The sequence below is a fragment of the Cannabis sativa genome, chromosome 9 (assembly GCF_029168945.1).
Source record: "Cannabis sativa cultivar Pink pepper isolate KNU-18-1 chromosome 9, ASM2916894v1, whole genome shotgun sequence".
Lineage (NCBI taxonomy): Eukaryota > Viridiplantae > Streptophyta > Magnoliopsida > Rosales > Cannabaceae > Cannabis > Cannabis sativa.
The window spans coordinates 5,500,938-5,515,641 of record NC_083609.1 but is presented as its reverse complement, the minus strand read 5'-3'; the positions used below and the strand labels follow the sequence as shown (position 1 = coordinate 5,515,641).

The 14,704-nt window shown below is 32.3% G+C and overlaps 2 protein-coding genes across 2 annotated transcripts; one reads left to right on the top strand and one right to left on the bottom strand.

Moving 5' to 3' along the window:
- Window positions 1-4,654: 4,654 nt before the first annotated feature.
- On the top strand, window positions 4,655-8,903 carry LOC115722767 (pumilio homolog 24). Its single transcript, XM_030652073.2, has 17 exons — window positions 4,655-4,991; window positions 5,194-5,247; window positions 5,477-5,538; window positions 5,680-5,761; window positions 5,854-5,977; window positions 6,092-6,175; window positions 6,311-6,425; window positions 6,547-6,697; window positions 6,801-6,914; window positions 7,004-7,075; window positions 7,164-7,214; window positions 7,313-7,363; window positions 7,631-7,738; window positions 7,841-8,008; window positions 8,125-8,199; window positions 8,297-8,544; window positions 8,634-8,903. Exons 1-17 carry the CDS (start codon window positions 4,725-4,727, stop codon window positions 8,764-8,766), a joined length of 1,959 nt encoding a protein of 652 aa, XP_030507933.2. The 5' UTR covers window positions 4,655-4,724; the 3' UTR covers window positions 8,767-8,903.
- A 204-nt stretch (window positions 8,904-9,107) lies between these two features.
- On the bottom strand, window positions 9,108-11,306 carry LOC115722006 (uncharacterized). Its single transcript, XM_030651122.2, has 4 exons — window positions 10,608-11,306; window positions 10,436-10,487; window positions 10,262-10,329; window positions 9,108-9,844 (listed from the first exon to the last, which is right to left on the bottom strand). Exons 1-4 carry the CDS (start codon window positions 10,767-10,769, stop codon window positions 9,305-9,307), a joined length of 822 nt encoding a protein of 273 aa, XP_030506982.1. The 5' UTR covers window positions 10,770-11,306; the 3' UTR covers window positions 9,108-9,304.
- Window positions 11,307-14,704: the final 3,398 nt, after the last annotated feature.

Sequence of the window (14,704 nt, the reverse complement as noted above, 5' to 3'; positions counted from 1 at the left end):
CGTTTTAGTGTGACCCAAATAGCCCATCTTGGTGATAGTAAAAAAGAACCTTTAACAAGATAAATTTGTAAACAATTTCAGCAAAACTTTAACTATGAGAAAAAAATTCAAAGAGAAACTATATGACAAAAATGACTATGCCATAACAGTAGAGAAAGGAAACCATGGTGATCAATGTTAGAATTTGGAACTTTAATTTAAAAAGTAAAGTGAGAAGTATGATAATTAGAAGATTTCATTTCAAAATTAATTAGCAATGAGTAGAATAATATAAAATCTTATAAAAAATAAGTTCTTACACCTATGAGATGTAGTACTCTTTATCAATATTGTTCTTTATTTGTTCTGTGACCCTACACTTCTTCACCAAATTTCTGAGTTACTCAATCAAGCCTAGATGAAAAAAAAAAGATATATATATATATATATATATATATATATATATATATAAATACATATATATTGAAAATTACATATTTAATATGAGATTTTGAAATAATGTTTAAAAAAAATATGATATGATATGATTTTTTTTTTTTTGACAAAGTGATTAGAATCACTCATGAATTTACGACGCTCACGTCCGCCATCGGCGCTAGAACCTCCTCGAACCAGGATAACTCATCGTTTAACCGCAGAGCATGCTTTGCCAAGCCATGGGCCGCTAAATCTCAGAGCGAGCCACATGAGACAAAACTGCCCCCAGAAATTTAGATAATAAAGCTATAACATCTTCAAACAACGCTGTTAACTTGTTAAAATACATCTCCCCGTTGTTAATAGCCGTCACCAAAGCTAATGAATCTGAATAAACTGAAAACAAATCAGAAAAACAAAAAAATTTATTAGAAAATTATCAATCCGATCAAAACACTCAAAACTCAAAAATTGAAAAACTAGGTCCCCATATAAAATACTATAACTAGCCAAAAGGAAACCCTTTGGCTAGTAGCAACTTAACTCTTGTATTTTACTTCATCATCATCTTAGGATTATTATCCCTTACTAAGACCCTAAAATTAAAAAAAATTGATATGTAATCTAATAATAACAAAAAACCCTGCAATGCTCCCATCCATAGGATATCAAAAGTTTACTTTGAAAATTATCGCAATAATAAAGTAAGCAACGAATAATGTACTTCAATAACCTTGATTATCAATGAGTAGTGTAATTCAATACAATGAAACAAAATAACCTTGATTATTAAGGACCCATTTATTCCATAATCCTTCCCAAAATAGACAAAATCAACCATTTTAATTCATTATTAATGTCCCCATTTCTAAAATATTACAAATTCCTTTATTGTACTTATCACAAAAAAATAATTTTTATACATATTTATTTATGGTAAAACTTGATTATAATCAATCTATATTGAATTGAAATTACTTAAAATAATCAAATTCAGTTATTATGACATAATTATTCATATTTTAATTTCCAAAAGACAAGTTGTAAAATTTCCAAAAATTGTATTTTTTTTTAAGTTACCATAAAAATATTTATAATGATATCTTCCTATATGACATAGATTACAAACCAAATTTCGTAAAATTTGACATTCCAAATATATCTGAACACAATAAATTCACATTTGACAATTAGTGTTCTCACCTCCTTTTATTACAAAATCTTCGTATTTATTATTCTTCAAATTACTTGATTAATTTTAAATAATAATATTAGAATCTGAATACTAAATTCCACCACTTTCCCTTTTTGCTAATAATTCCTAAAAATATGAACCAACCATAGCTAAAAGCTATTATCATTTAAACTTAATCCTCTTTAAACCTTCTTTCACTTGAAAATATTTTTAAAATATCACTTTAAAATTTTCTTTACATCATACCTTAACTTAAATAACCCTTATATTCCAACTAGTAAAATTTGTCTAGTGCATAACTTGTTTACTTTGCAATTTTATTGTGCCAACATTTTGTTATACTTTCAATACAAGAAGTCGTGAAAATTTTAAACAAACTACCCTAAATAATTAGGGGCCAGCCATATAATAGGCGCTATAGCCTTGTAAGGCGCCAAAGCCATAAAAATGGCGCAAATATAGAACAAACCAATAACAAAAAGATTACAATATATACCATTATAACAACTCAACATTATAGAACAAAACCAAAAACAAAAAACAAGATATATTCAACTAACCACTATTTCAGCATTCAACCCAACACCAAACTGAACGAAATCACCCACGATTAAACTAAAATTAAAATTTTAACTCAAAAACTTTATGACACTGTGCAAACATTCAAACAAAAGTACTAAAATCTAGACACCTTTTACTAACTCAGAAATAAAATCAGAATAAATCAACAACATAACTTATATGGACATCTAAAAAGAAAGAAAATTTTAATTCAAAATCAAAAAACTCACCACGCAATCAAGGATTCGGTCCAAACCAATAGAGGATTTGATATATCTTTCTTCTTGACCCACATCTGATATCACCACCAACTTCATCAGCGGCCTCTTCTTATGGTGATTTTGATTTTGAAGAAGAATCTTATAAGAGCCTTCATCATCAGGAATGAACTCTTCCTTATATGATACATCCCTCCAGCCATATATTCTTAAGGGTAAATGGCGGCAAAACCCCCAATACTTTTGTTTTGGTTTCACTAAACCCCCACAACCCAAATTTCTGCGGGTAAACCCCCAAAACCACTATTCTGTTAGCAATTTACCTTTTCCGTCCAAATTTAACTGTTAAGTGACAGGTTGGCTTGTCCACATGGACACAATATACACGTGGCATAATTTTATTGGTCCACGTAAATAATTATTTAAAAAAATTAAAAAATTAAAATAAAATTAATTTAAAATTTTTAAAAAAATTATAAATAAAAAATTAAATAATATTTCTTTTTTTTTTTCCTTTTTTTTCCCTTTCTTTTTCTTTTTCTTTTTCTTTTTCTTTCTTTCTTTTCTTTCTTCTTCTCGTGTGTATCATTCTCTCTATGTCTCTCTCTCTCTCTCTCTCTAATATACAGAGGCAAGCCCAAAGCACCTCCTACACCACAACACCCTTCCTCTGCCCAGACCACCCTTCCTCCGCCCAGACCACTGCCCAAACCACCACAACCGAACTACCCACAACCACTAAAACCACATCTACACACCACAACCATCACTGAAACTTCTTTTTTAGATCCAAACAAAACCCCACATCTCAGATCTAGAGTTGCAGATCCAGCGATTCGGGTGGGCAGCGCAGAAGAACGAGCTTGGAGCTACTGTCGGTTTGGTGTGGTAAGTTCGCCTGAGAGTTTGCAAGAAATTTTTTGGGTTTTGTTTTGTGAGCTAGAAATTTCTGGGTTCGTGTTATTGTGTTCTTGAGTTTGAGATGTAAGTTTTCTGGGTTGTGTGAACCGAGAGGTTTGCTGGGTTCATTTTTCTTGGTTTTTGGACCGAGAAACGAGCGAATTATGGGTTCGTCGGTGGCGGAGGATGTCGAAGACCGTTGGTGCCGGAGGTGAAGAAGAAGATGAGGTACCCGTGGTTGTAGAGACTAAGAAGAAGAAGAGTTGAAGGAGAAAGATCAAAGCTTGGTGGGGTTTTGGATTGGAAGCCATGGTTTTGGGGAGGTTTTAGAGAGAGAAAGCTTTGAGCTTTTTGGTTGTTGCACAAAATGGGGGAAAGAGAGACGTCTTGCGAAGAAAAAGAAAGAAAAGAAAAAAAAAAAAAAGAAAGAAAGAAAAAAAAAATAAAATAATTTTTTATTTATAATTTTTTTAATTTTAAATTAATTTTATTTTAATTTTTTAATTTTTTTAAATAATTATTTACGTGGACCAATAAAATTGTGCCACGTGTATATTGTGTCTACGTGGACAAACCAACCTGGCACTTAACAGCTAAATTTGGACGGAACGGGTAAATTGCTAACAGAATAGTGGTTTTGGGGGTTTACCCGCAGAAATTTGAGTTGTGGGAGTTTAATGAAACCAAAACGAAAGTATTGGGGGTTTTGCCGCTATTTACCCTATTCTTAAATATGATATGATCTTGTTTGTCCATTTTTTATAACATTTTATGTCTTTGAAATATTTGTATAGTATTGAGTTTGCCATATTTTTATAACACTTATTTAGAAAGTTTATATTTTATAGCAATAATTATATAAAATACTAATTTTTATAAAATTTTTACTTTTTACATTCAAAGTTTTATTTTTATATTTTCACGGTATTTTATAAAAACACAAAAAAATAACATAAAAACAACAACAAAATAACATAAAAAATAATATATACAAAACAAAAAATTAATAACAAAATAACATGAGTACAACATAAAAAAAAAACATAAAAGACCGTATTGCTAACTAATCGCAAGACGACATGTCTAGAAGTGCTAGACATTCACTTATGCCCAATAGCAATGTTCTTATTGTATTTGTCGGGTGGGAAAATCCTCTATTATTTAGAGATCATGAGCTATTTTTCAACTAGAAACCCAAAAGAATGGGTTAGACTTTCACTTTCTTCTAATAAACTTTGGGCCTTTGGCCCAAATAATAAGGTTAGGCCGACAAATTTGTTCGGGCGGATATGGATCTACTTGACCCGTTACAATCTCGGCCCGACAACCAGTAAGTACATATCGACCTAACCAAAACCCTGAAAAAACCCCTCTCAAACACAAAACCATAAACTGATTTTTGACGGAGGTGAAGGAAGAACTTACTCTCTCCAATGGCGGCCAAGGACCAAGATAAGAGTAAACTCAAGAAGAGGAAGCAAATCCCTGGTGGTGCTAAGCCTGACGCTCCCAGCTCAAGTCCCAAAAAACCGAAGCTACTCGCCGTAAAGCACTCAAAAGCTCCCAAAAATGACTTGAAGAAACCATTTAAGGGTTCAGAACACACCAAACCATTCAAGGGTTCTGAACACACCAAATCTGGACCTAAAATGGAGAAGACGGATCCCATGTCAAAGCGAGAACGTCGCATCAACGCAAAGGTTGATACTTTGCTGCTTTGGTGTTGGTTTTAGTTGTATTGCCGATACTGGAATTTTTATCTAACTCTATGATAGAATTGAATGTGATACTTGGGTTTTTTAATCAATATTTTGCATTGGGTTTCTGTATTTATATCTGTTTTGAACATTTAAGCTTTGAATGTGGCATGAAGAAAATTTTGGCTTGTGGGTCTTGTTGCAGGATCTTGCTGAGGCCAGGAAGAAGAAGAGGAAGCCTTATTACACTTTAGAACAAGTAAGTACTTTTGTTAGCTTCGGTATGTCTCACTGCTATTCGAGAATTTTAACAATAAAAACTGAAAATTGATAAATGTTGGCATTACTCTAAGACTTTGTAGAGGAAATGAAGGTAGACTAAATTTGAACTTAGTGCAAAAACATGATTAATTAATTGAGGCATTGCAGAAATTTATCTTGGACTTGTGGGCTAATTAACTTTGTTATATTTCCTCTCATTGCAATAGGAGCTTGCACATTTGTGGGAAAAGATGAGGGTTCGCAATATTGGCAAAGAAGATAGAGCCAAGTATGTATCTTGTATAAGAATTTACTTGTCTTTAAAAACCATGAAATTGTCTTTCTGTTTTTTTATTCATCCACTTTTTAAACTTCTTCCCTTTGTATATGTTTCTGAACTTGGTTTTAATTTGTAATTTATCACGGTAAGGTTGATCACCGAAGCACTACAAAAAATGAAGGGAAAGATAGCTGAAATTGCAGGCTCTCATGTTTCTTCTCGTGTTCTGCAGGTGATTATCTACCACTTAGTTATACTTTCTGTTTTACACATTTTTCTTTTGTGCCTTTTTTGCTTGTTTCTAATGTTTTCCTCTTTCTTTAGACTTGTGTAAAGTACTGTTCAAAATCTGAAAATGATGCTGTATTTGAGGAGCTTCAACCACATTTTCTCACATTGTCATCTAACAAATATGGTGTTCATCTGGTGAAGAAAATGTTGGACAATGGTACAATTTTGCTGGGAAATATGAATAATGAAATTAAGGGTCTTTTGAAGCTGTACTATTTTGATATGATGAACTATTTTCATATTTAATTTGTTATTGTTGCTATGTTTACAGCTTCTAAAAAACAGCTTGCGGTAGTTATTTCATCTCTCCATGGGCACGTTGCTCAACTTCTTCGTCAAGTGGTTGGATCTGATGGTGTGTTAACAATTCACAAAATGAGCTTGCAAGTTACCCTGAGTAGATTGTATCTCCTTTATGTGTTAGGATTAGATAATATCTTCATAGATGCTTCTGTAGTATTTTAATTTTCCTTATGAATTGTTTTTGCAGTCATCGAGCATGCATACCAATTGGGAAATGCAACTCAAAAACAGGAGCTTTTGATGGAGTTGTATTCTGTGGAGCTACAAATATTTAAGGATCTCGTCACAATGAAAGAAAGCAGGTAAAAGATTAGGCAACTGAAAGTGTTGTTTGATGAATAATGCTGCTGAATTATTTTGGACTTCCTTTACTTGCACTGTACTTCTGACCAATCTGTTAATTTTTTTCTTTTCTTTTTTCAGTTTAAAAGATATAATGTCAAAGTTAAGTTTGCCGAAACCCTCTGTCGTGCGCCACATGACTTCGGTGATCCAACCGATTCTGGAGAAAGGAATTGTTGATCACTCAATCATACACAGGATATTAATGGAGTACTTAAATATTGCTGATCAGGTGTGTTCTGCGATTGCAAAAATTTCATTTACCTTCCCCAGCAGAGACTGCCTTTGCTTTTTAAAATTTATATTCACTTCTCCTAAATCAATTTTGTCAAAAGACTTCTGCCACAGATGTGCTCCAACAATTATCTGGTCCACTTCTTGTTCGAATGATCCATACCAGGGATGGATCTAGGCTTGGGATGCTCTGTGTCAAGCATGGCAGTGCAAAGGTTTGGTGCTAATTCTCCTGATTTCTTAGATTCTGTCACTTAACCAGCTGTTTACTTAATTTGTTTCATTCTTGTCCAATTTATTATAGGAAAGAAAGAAAATAATAAAAGGAATGAAAGACCACGTACAAAAGATTGCTCGTGATCAATGCGGAAGTATGGTAAGGCTTCTTGAATTTATAATGGTTTCTTTTGAGTCTTTTTTGTATCCTCATTCCTAACCTTCATATTATATTATTTGCTTCCCAGGTTCTTGTTTGCATTATTTCAGTTGTTGATGACACAAAGCTTTTAACAAAGGTTTGTTCCTTTTGTGTTGTTTGGTGTAGAAAGTGGATTTGTTACCTAATGGAGTCACATTTTACTTCATCTTATACGTTGCGTTAACTTGATTGCAGATTGTCATTCATGGAGTTCAAGAAAATTTAGAGGAGCTTGTTGACGATAAGGTTTATTCTTTTCCCTAATACTTCGGTTAATAATAAATCCTTAAAAGGCTAACATGTGATATTTTTTAACCATGTCAGAATTCAAAAGTTAATAGGTTTAGCATGTTTAGGAATGAAGTGGTAGTTACTAGTTTCAGAAAATAATCTTTCATCAGTAACGCTCTTTAAAATTTGGACTTTTACTACGTGGGAAAAACAATTACAGAAATTTTAGTTCTTCAAGAATGTTATTGCTGAGGTGGTTTTCAAACTTTTTGCGATTTTCAGAATGGCAGGCGTTTCTTACTACAGCTACTTCATCCAAAATGTACTCGCTATTTCACTCCCGATGAGCTGGCTTCTCTCGATTTGTCTCTAGATTCTCTTTCCGGCAAAGTAATTGGAAAACCATTTCTCTTTTGTATCACATCAGTAATTGTTATTTTCATAACCCTATATTCAGGAGTAAAATGACATTCTGGTTGGACATGATTATAGGTTAAGGGATCAAGCGAGGAGGTTAAACCTAATGATGACACAGAAGAGACGGAAACTGAGGCCAATACAAGCTCTGACCCTGTCGAGACCCTCAAAATTGTTGAGGGTGGGAAGAAGGATCCTTCTGTTCGGAGGGAAGAGTTGTTAGTCAAGAGTGGGCTGGCTGAGGTCTGTTGCTTCTTCATAATGAACAATATCAACTCTGAAACAGAGTTCCAATCAATTGTCGTGCCTTTTTACCGCCTTCTTTTCAATGATTATTTCTGCTTGATATTGCATTGCAGAGACTTATTGATGTATGCATTGAAAACTCAGACAAACTACTTAAATCAAACTTCGGGAAGGATGTGATATACGAGGTACTCAAATACTCGAGATATTTAATTTTGTGTGGTTCTGTAAAACCATCAAATTCTTATTTTTTTACTTATTTATTCCATTTTCTGTTTCATGCAGGTTGCAATTGGTGGTGCAGATGGCATTCTTAAACCAACTATGGAAGATAAGTTAAACGCCTTACATGAAGCCATAGCATCTGTTGTAGCAGAGCCTAAATCTGAGGAATCGAAGGAGGAACACGTCCTTGAAAATTTCCATTCTAGTCGGACCATTAGAAAACTAATCTTGGACTGCCCCGCCTTTGCTTCTACACTATGGAAATCTGCATTGAAAGGAAAGTGTGAAATGTGGGCCTCAGGTCACAGGTAAAGCTCCAAACACTATCTCCCACTCTTCAAGAGCTAATTCTATAAATATTTATTCTACTATACCTGTTTTTGTGTTGTGTTTGCAGTGGCAAGGTCATTTCGGCTTTCTTAGAATCATCAGATTCTGCAGTGGTTGCACAGGCAAAGAAAGAGCTGCAGCCCTTGATCGATCGTGGTATACTCAAAATCCCGGAGAAGCAGGCAGTCAAAAAAGCTTAATTCAACTGAAAAGATACGACACTGGCTGCTTAATTATTATCAGCACAGAAATCTCCATAAAATATTGTAGGGAATATGAAATTTTGTACCGTTTATTACAATTTTGAGCTATTATAATATTTGATTTTTTTGAGTTATGTACATGAGCATAGTTTTATTAAGAGTGTTCAACCTATATGTTGTTTTGTTTCTCATGCCATGCAAACATAGATCAAGGATAGGCTAATTAGGATTTTTGTCTCCCGAACTTTAAATGTACCAAATCATGCTTCCTGAACTGTTCTGACCGTCAAAAAGATTATCAAATTTAAGTACTTTTGTCTAATTTTATTCATGTTAGATTTTCTTTACTAAAATTAGATAAAAGTCTTTAAATTCAACAATCGAAATAGTTCAGTAGCATGATTTGGTACATGTTAAAATTCAGGGAGCAAAAATCTTAATTAGCCTTAAGGATAATAAGAATTGAACACAACTTTTATTTTAAAAACCCTCAATTTTCCTTTTTTTTTTCTTTTATTTCCTTGAAATAATAATGTCATGAATGAACACAAGTAGATTTACTCTTAAAAATGCCTTTTTTCTGTGGTCTAATCTCAAAGATAGGAGAGTCACAATTCACTCTACTATCTACTCTTTCACTATTAAAAACATGTCCAGTTCTCATGAACCAAAAATTATCTGTCTTCTTGTAAACTCGACTCCTCATATGTGGATACCCATCAAAAGCATAGTCAGAAGGATTGAAAATAGGAGACTCCTTTCGTCTCCCATTATGAGATTTGCTCTTTAACAAAGAGTTTGTTGTTGGAGGACTAAAAACACAAGATTCTCTCCTTGGCACAGCTGCAGCCGAGGCAGCATTGGCCTTCAGGCAATTCTCAATCACCCTCGTCTCTTCCCTGAACCTGTCTCGTAAATCTTTCAACCCGCGAATAATTTTGTGAGATCTTGGCCAACTCGGGACTCTCCGAGCCGCCTTCTTCTTTGGACTATGAAGACAATCAAAGCAGAAACTCCTCCATCTCCTTAAGTCAAATGCTTTTCTTTGTGCATTGTCTGAAAGACATGAATATGCCTACAAAAACAATGAAATGTTAGCTTTCACTCGTTCTGTTTCGGGTTCATAATTTAATTTTCTTTTACAGTTTTTGAAATTAACTTACAACCCCTCCAAAAAAAATGAATGAATTGAATGAATGCACTCACACCTAACATATTTTATTATAGTTGAATATGTTGTGGGACTTGATGAGTCTGGTTTAATTTCTTTAATTACTCTTTAATGAAACTGGTCCACATATATGTACAATGCCTTTATATTTGAAATCACGTGGGACTACCAGTAGCTTCAACCCCTAAACTCTTTTTCTATCCAATTCTAATAATGTAAGGCATAATTTGACAACATGACTTAACATCATTCCACAATAAAGATACTTGGGAATTTGAATTATATATATATATATATATAAATATATGCATATAATCTAACCTCTGAGACAAGCTTGAATGCAATTTCAGCCTTGGGATGCTTGTTCTTATCTGGATGAAGTTGTAAAGCTGCACCAATTAAACAAAGGCTTTAATAAAATAAACATAATGTTTTTGAGAATGTAAATGTGTGGGACATTATTATTATTATTTTCATTAACCAAAAAACACATACCAAGTTTATGGTAACATTTTTTAATAACATCTATTCCAGCATCTTCTTCCACCTATAGATTTATTTTCCGATCAATAATCATATATTTTTTAAAACAAAAACAAAAGATAGACAGAAAGAAAGAAGCCATTAAAATGGTATATTATGAACAAAAGGCCAGAGAAAAACGTACTCCAATAATACGGTACCAATCAATGAATGGTAATTTATTATTATTAGGCTGGTTGCAATGTTGCCTATGAACACATGTGTTAGAAGAATGGCCTGTTGAAATGGAGCAAATTTCAACTACCAACTGGGTTTTGAAATCTGATTCTTGTCCCACTTTCCCCATTTCCCCAAAAAGAGAGAGAAAGAGAGAGAGAAATGGAGAAAATGGTAGAGAAAAAGATGAACAAAAACAAAGGCTAAATGGGGTTTCAAAGATAAAAAGGGTGGTTTAGTTTTGTTGTGCATGTGTATATGTATATATGTTTTGGTGAGTTTATTCCTTGTTTTTTAAGAGAGAGAGAGAGAGTAAAATCAAGGTGGAGCGGTTAAGAAATAAAAGGGCAAAGATTGCGGGAGAGAGATTTGAAAGTGGATCAGTTGGTGGGAAGAAGAGGTTCTCTTAAATCATGGCCCTTGATCATGCCACGTGGGAGAATGTGAGAACATCTTTGAACCATCTCAGCCTTTCATTTTATGCATGTGTGTACGTATGAATTTGGTAAATTTACATTATATGGTATGTGTATGTATATGATCTTAATTAGTGTTAAGAATACCAAAAATAATGTTTGTGATTGTGAATCATATATTATATATATGTATATATTCTTGTTTAATCTCAATCACGGTATTTATGTATGGTAATAATAGTGACTGTGGGGTCACTCTCTCCCTTATTTTCAAAAAAACTAATTATGCTCTTATGGTTTATGCTTAATTAGCCCTCCTTCTAGTTGTTACCATAAATAATTTTTAAAGATAATAAAAACTAAAAATAAAAACACCCTTTTGTTTGGTGGGTGAAATGAAAAGTTGATAATTGAGTTTTTTATCCTTTTTTTAAAAAAAAAAAAATGATTTATGTATTGAAGGGTGAAAATAAATAACAGCAATAAATAAAGGAATATTGTATAAGATGGAAAATCTTTAATTATCTTAATAAAGGTTTTGAGATAACTGTAAGCAGCTCATTACCAAATTTAATGTTTGATAAGTTACTAATTTCAATATTTACAGCTTGTTTAGGGATTTTATGTTAACTTTTCAAATATGATTTTTTTTTTTCTTTTTCATTCTAAGATACTCTCTTTTAGAAAAAGAATAGAATCTTATAGATGTTCAGAAACAGGACTGTGCTAAAATCTACTTTCACTAGATAAGGTGTTTTACAAAGTTTTGTCCTATGCAACAAATTTTTAAGAGTACCAAACAAAGCTTTTCATTCAATTTCAATGATGGTAATAATAACTAGAGAGGTGTCATTAGGAGAGGGTCCGGGGCTTATAAATAGAGGAAACATTAAAACAGCCTGACTGAATCAATTACAATTTTTATGGCTAGTTAGGTGAAAGTAATATCAGTAGGTACCAAATATACCAAATCCTAATAACAAAATTTCATGTAAAGATAGAGATTAATGGGTGTAAGTAGTTAGTAGTGGGAGTAGACTAGTAGTAGTAGTCTTTGCTTAGTTACTATATAGTACTATATGGGACCTACTACCAGTACATTTGTATCTATATATATAGATTTATAGTAATTATGATTTTTGGCTCTTGAATTTGGACATCTATCAAATTATGTCTCTTGAATTTTTATGGTCGTTAAGAATTACTTTAATTATTGAGATTATTGAATTTATAGACTTTTGTCTAATTTTAATAAAGAAAGTCTAACATGCATAAAAGTTACATGATTCTGTAAATTCGAGGGGTATAATTTGATAAATATTAAATATTAGGGAGCAATTTAGCACGTAAACAATCATTAAACTAGTAAAATTGAATAAAATTTGACAAAAATTATTAAATCCAACAAGGGAAATTTGATTTTTTATGCTTACATTTGGTTAAAAAAAATTTTCTAAACAAATAATAACTAATATTTGTAAGATATGACAATTTTTATGATATCCCTAAAATACCCCCATTTACATCACCCCATTTACACCATCGGACCACCCATCGGGCCACCCCATCGGACCACCCATCGGACCCATCGGGCCACCCATCGGACCCATCGGACCCATCGGACCACCCATCGGACTACCATCGGACCGAATCTGCTACCAATTTTTTTTTTATGTTTTTGTACATACAAAAGTAGCATCAGGTAACCATCGGACCACCATTGGACCCCATCAGACTACTAGTTTTTTTTTTTTTATGTTTTTGCACTAAAAAAAGTATGAAAAATTTGAGAGGAGTATTTTTGGGTTTTAGATAAAGTGGTCATATATTTTCAATGGTGATATGTATTAGTTTAGAAATAAAATATTAGGTATATATAAGTATCGAAAATCAAATTTCCCTCCAACAATCTCAATATTTCAGGGTAAATTTTGAACGACCAGAAAAATTCAAAAGATAAAATTTAGTATATATCAAAGTTTAGAGGACAAAAGTAATAATTAGCCTAAATTTATAATGCCGAGTTGAATCTAGGTATCGATATGCAGTCGAGATTAGGTATAAGTTTTCTTTTACCCTAATGATAGATGGGTCCTGATCTTTACTCATTCATGTCTTATAAATAACTTTTACTTTTTTTGCTATTCTTTTCTGTTTGTGCAAATGGGTTAAGTTTTTACAAGGTGTTGGGAGATTTTATAGGCTTTTATTATGATTAACTTATGAGATAGTGATTGAGCTAGACTTTCAAAATTTTATTGTATTTGTTGAAATAATTAATTGGGTTTGTTTTCCCTTTTCCCCAAATGTTCACTGTCACAGCTCCCTTTTAAATCATTGCAAGTTGATTAAGCAACACCTATACACAATAAATTAATTAATTAATATGGATTAATCTATATATTGGCGCCTCACTCTTTGACATTACCATATCTTGGTTGATAATTAATTCATAATAATTTCATATTGTTAATAGTTTTTTTCTTTCTTTTTTGTGAGAATAAATAAATAGATTGTTAGAAATAGAAATTAAAAAACCAGTGAATTTACTCTAATATTTCTTTCTTATAGTTTTCAGCATTTTGAAAATAATAAGAGGGATTTTTTTCAGTAGAGTTTCTGAGACTGAGAGCAGCTTTTGGGAAAGTCACAACAACATTTTAAAAGAAAAATAAAAAAAGAAAAGCCTAACGAAGCTAGCTTTTGTTATGTTTGTACTTTGTAGGGACAAACTCCAATGAGCTATATAGGTTACTGAAAATTGTATATTTTATTGTATAATATTTCAAATACCAAAAGCTTAAAAACCAATAAGTCAATTTTGGTGAGTTATTGAAATTCAAAACACAATGCTTAGTATATTGCGGAATCTGTGGATTTAAATTTGTATGCATTTTATAAGCTTCTATATATATATCTATATTAGTTGGTTTTGTTTAGTTTAAGATGAATTTTACTTGTTCAAAGCACAAAACTTGACCAGTCCAAATTCTTTGTGTTGCTCAATGAAAGGTTTTATTATGAAAAAACAAGGGTCAAAGCTAGCTTTGAAATATTTAGACCATGTTATGTTATTTTTATTTGTTGGTGTAGAAGCCTAGAGAGATTGTTTAGTTCGTTCCTTCACGAATCATGGAGAAGGGAGCCTTCAAATATATTCTTTTTCTTTAACATGACCTTATATAAGAAAAGGAAAAGGATACCCAAGAAATCTCAAAACACTCAAACACAAAAAGAAATGAGCTCAGTGATGGAGGGAGGAATTAAAAAATGGAGGGAATTGTAAACAAATTAATTTAAGGGGGCAAATTAATAATAACTATATATAATTTTTTTTCATACAATAATACATATAAAAATGCATATAACTTTTTTTTTGGGAGGCTTTATAAATTTATTTTAAGATCGGTCTGATTATAAGTTCATTCTTATTTAGCATTTCAAAACTCTCTAACACAAAAAAATGAAATGATTAGATAAATTTATTGGCATATAACAAGTTTGATATTGGGTTAAGGTGGGTTAGGTCTGTGTTTAGGATTCATCCTAATCCAGGACCCAAAAATTAATTTTATACAATATGAATTAGGGCAAACTATTTGCACCCGAAAACCTACCCACTTGGCAAACCCAACAGACCCGAACTCGA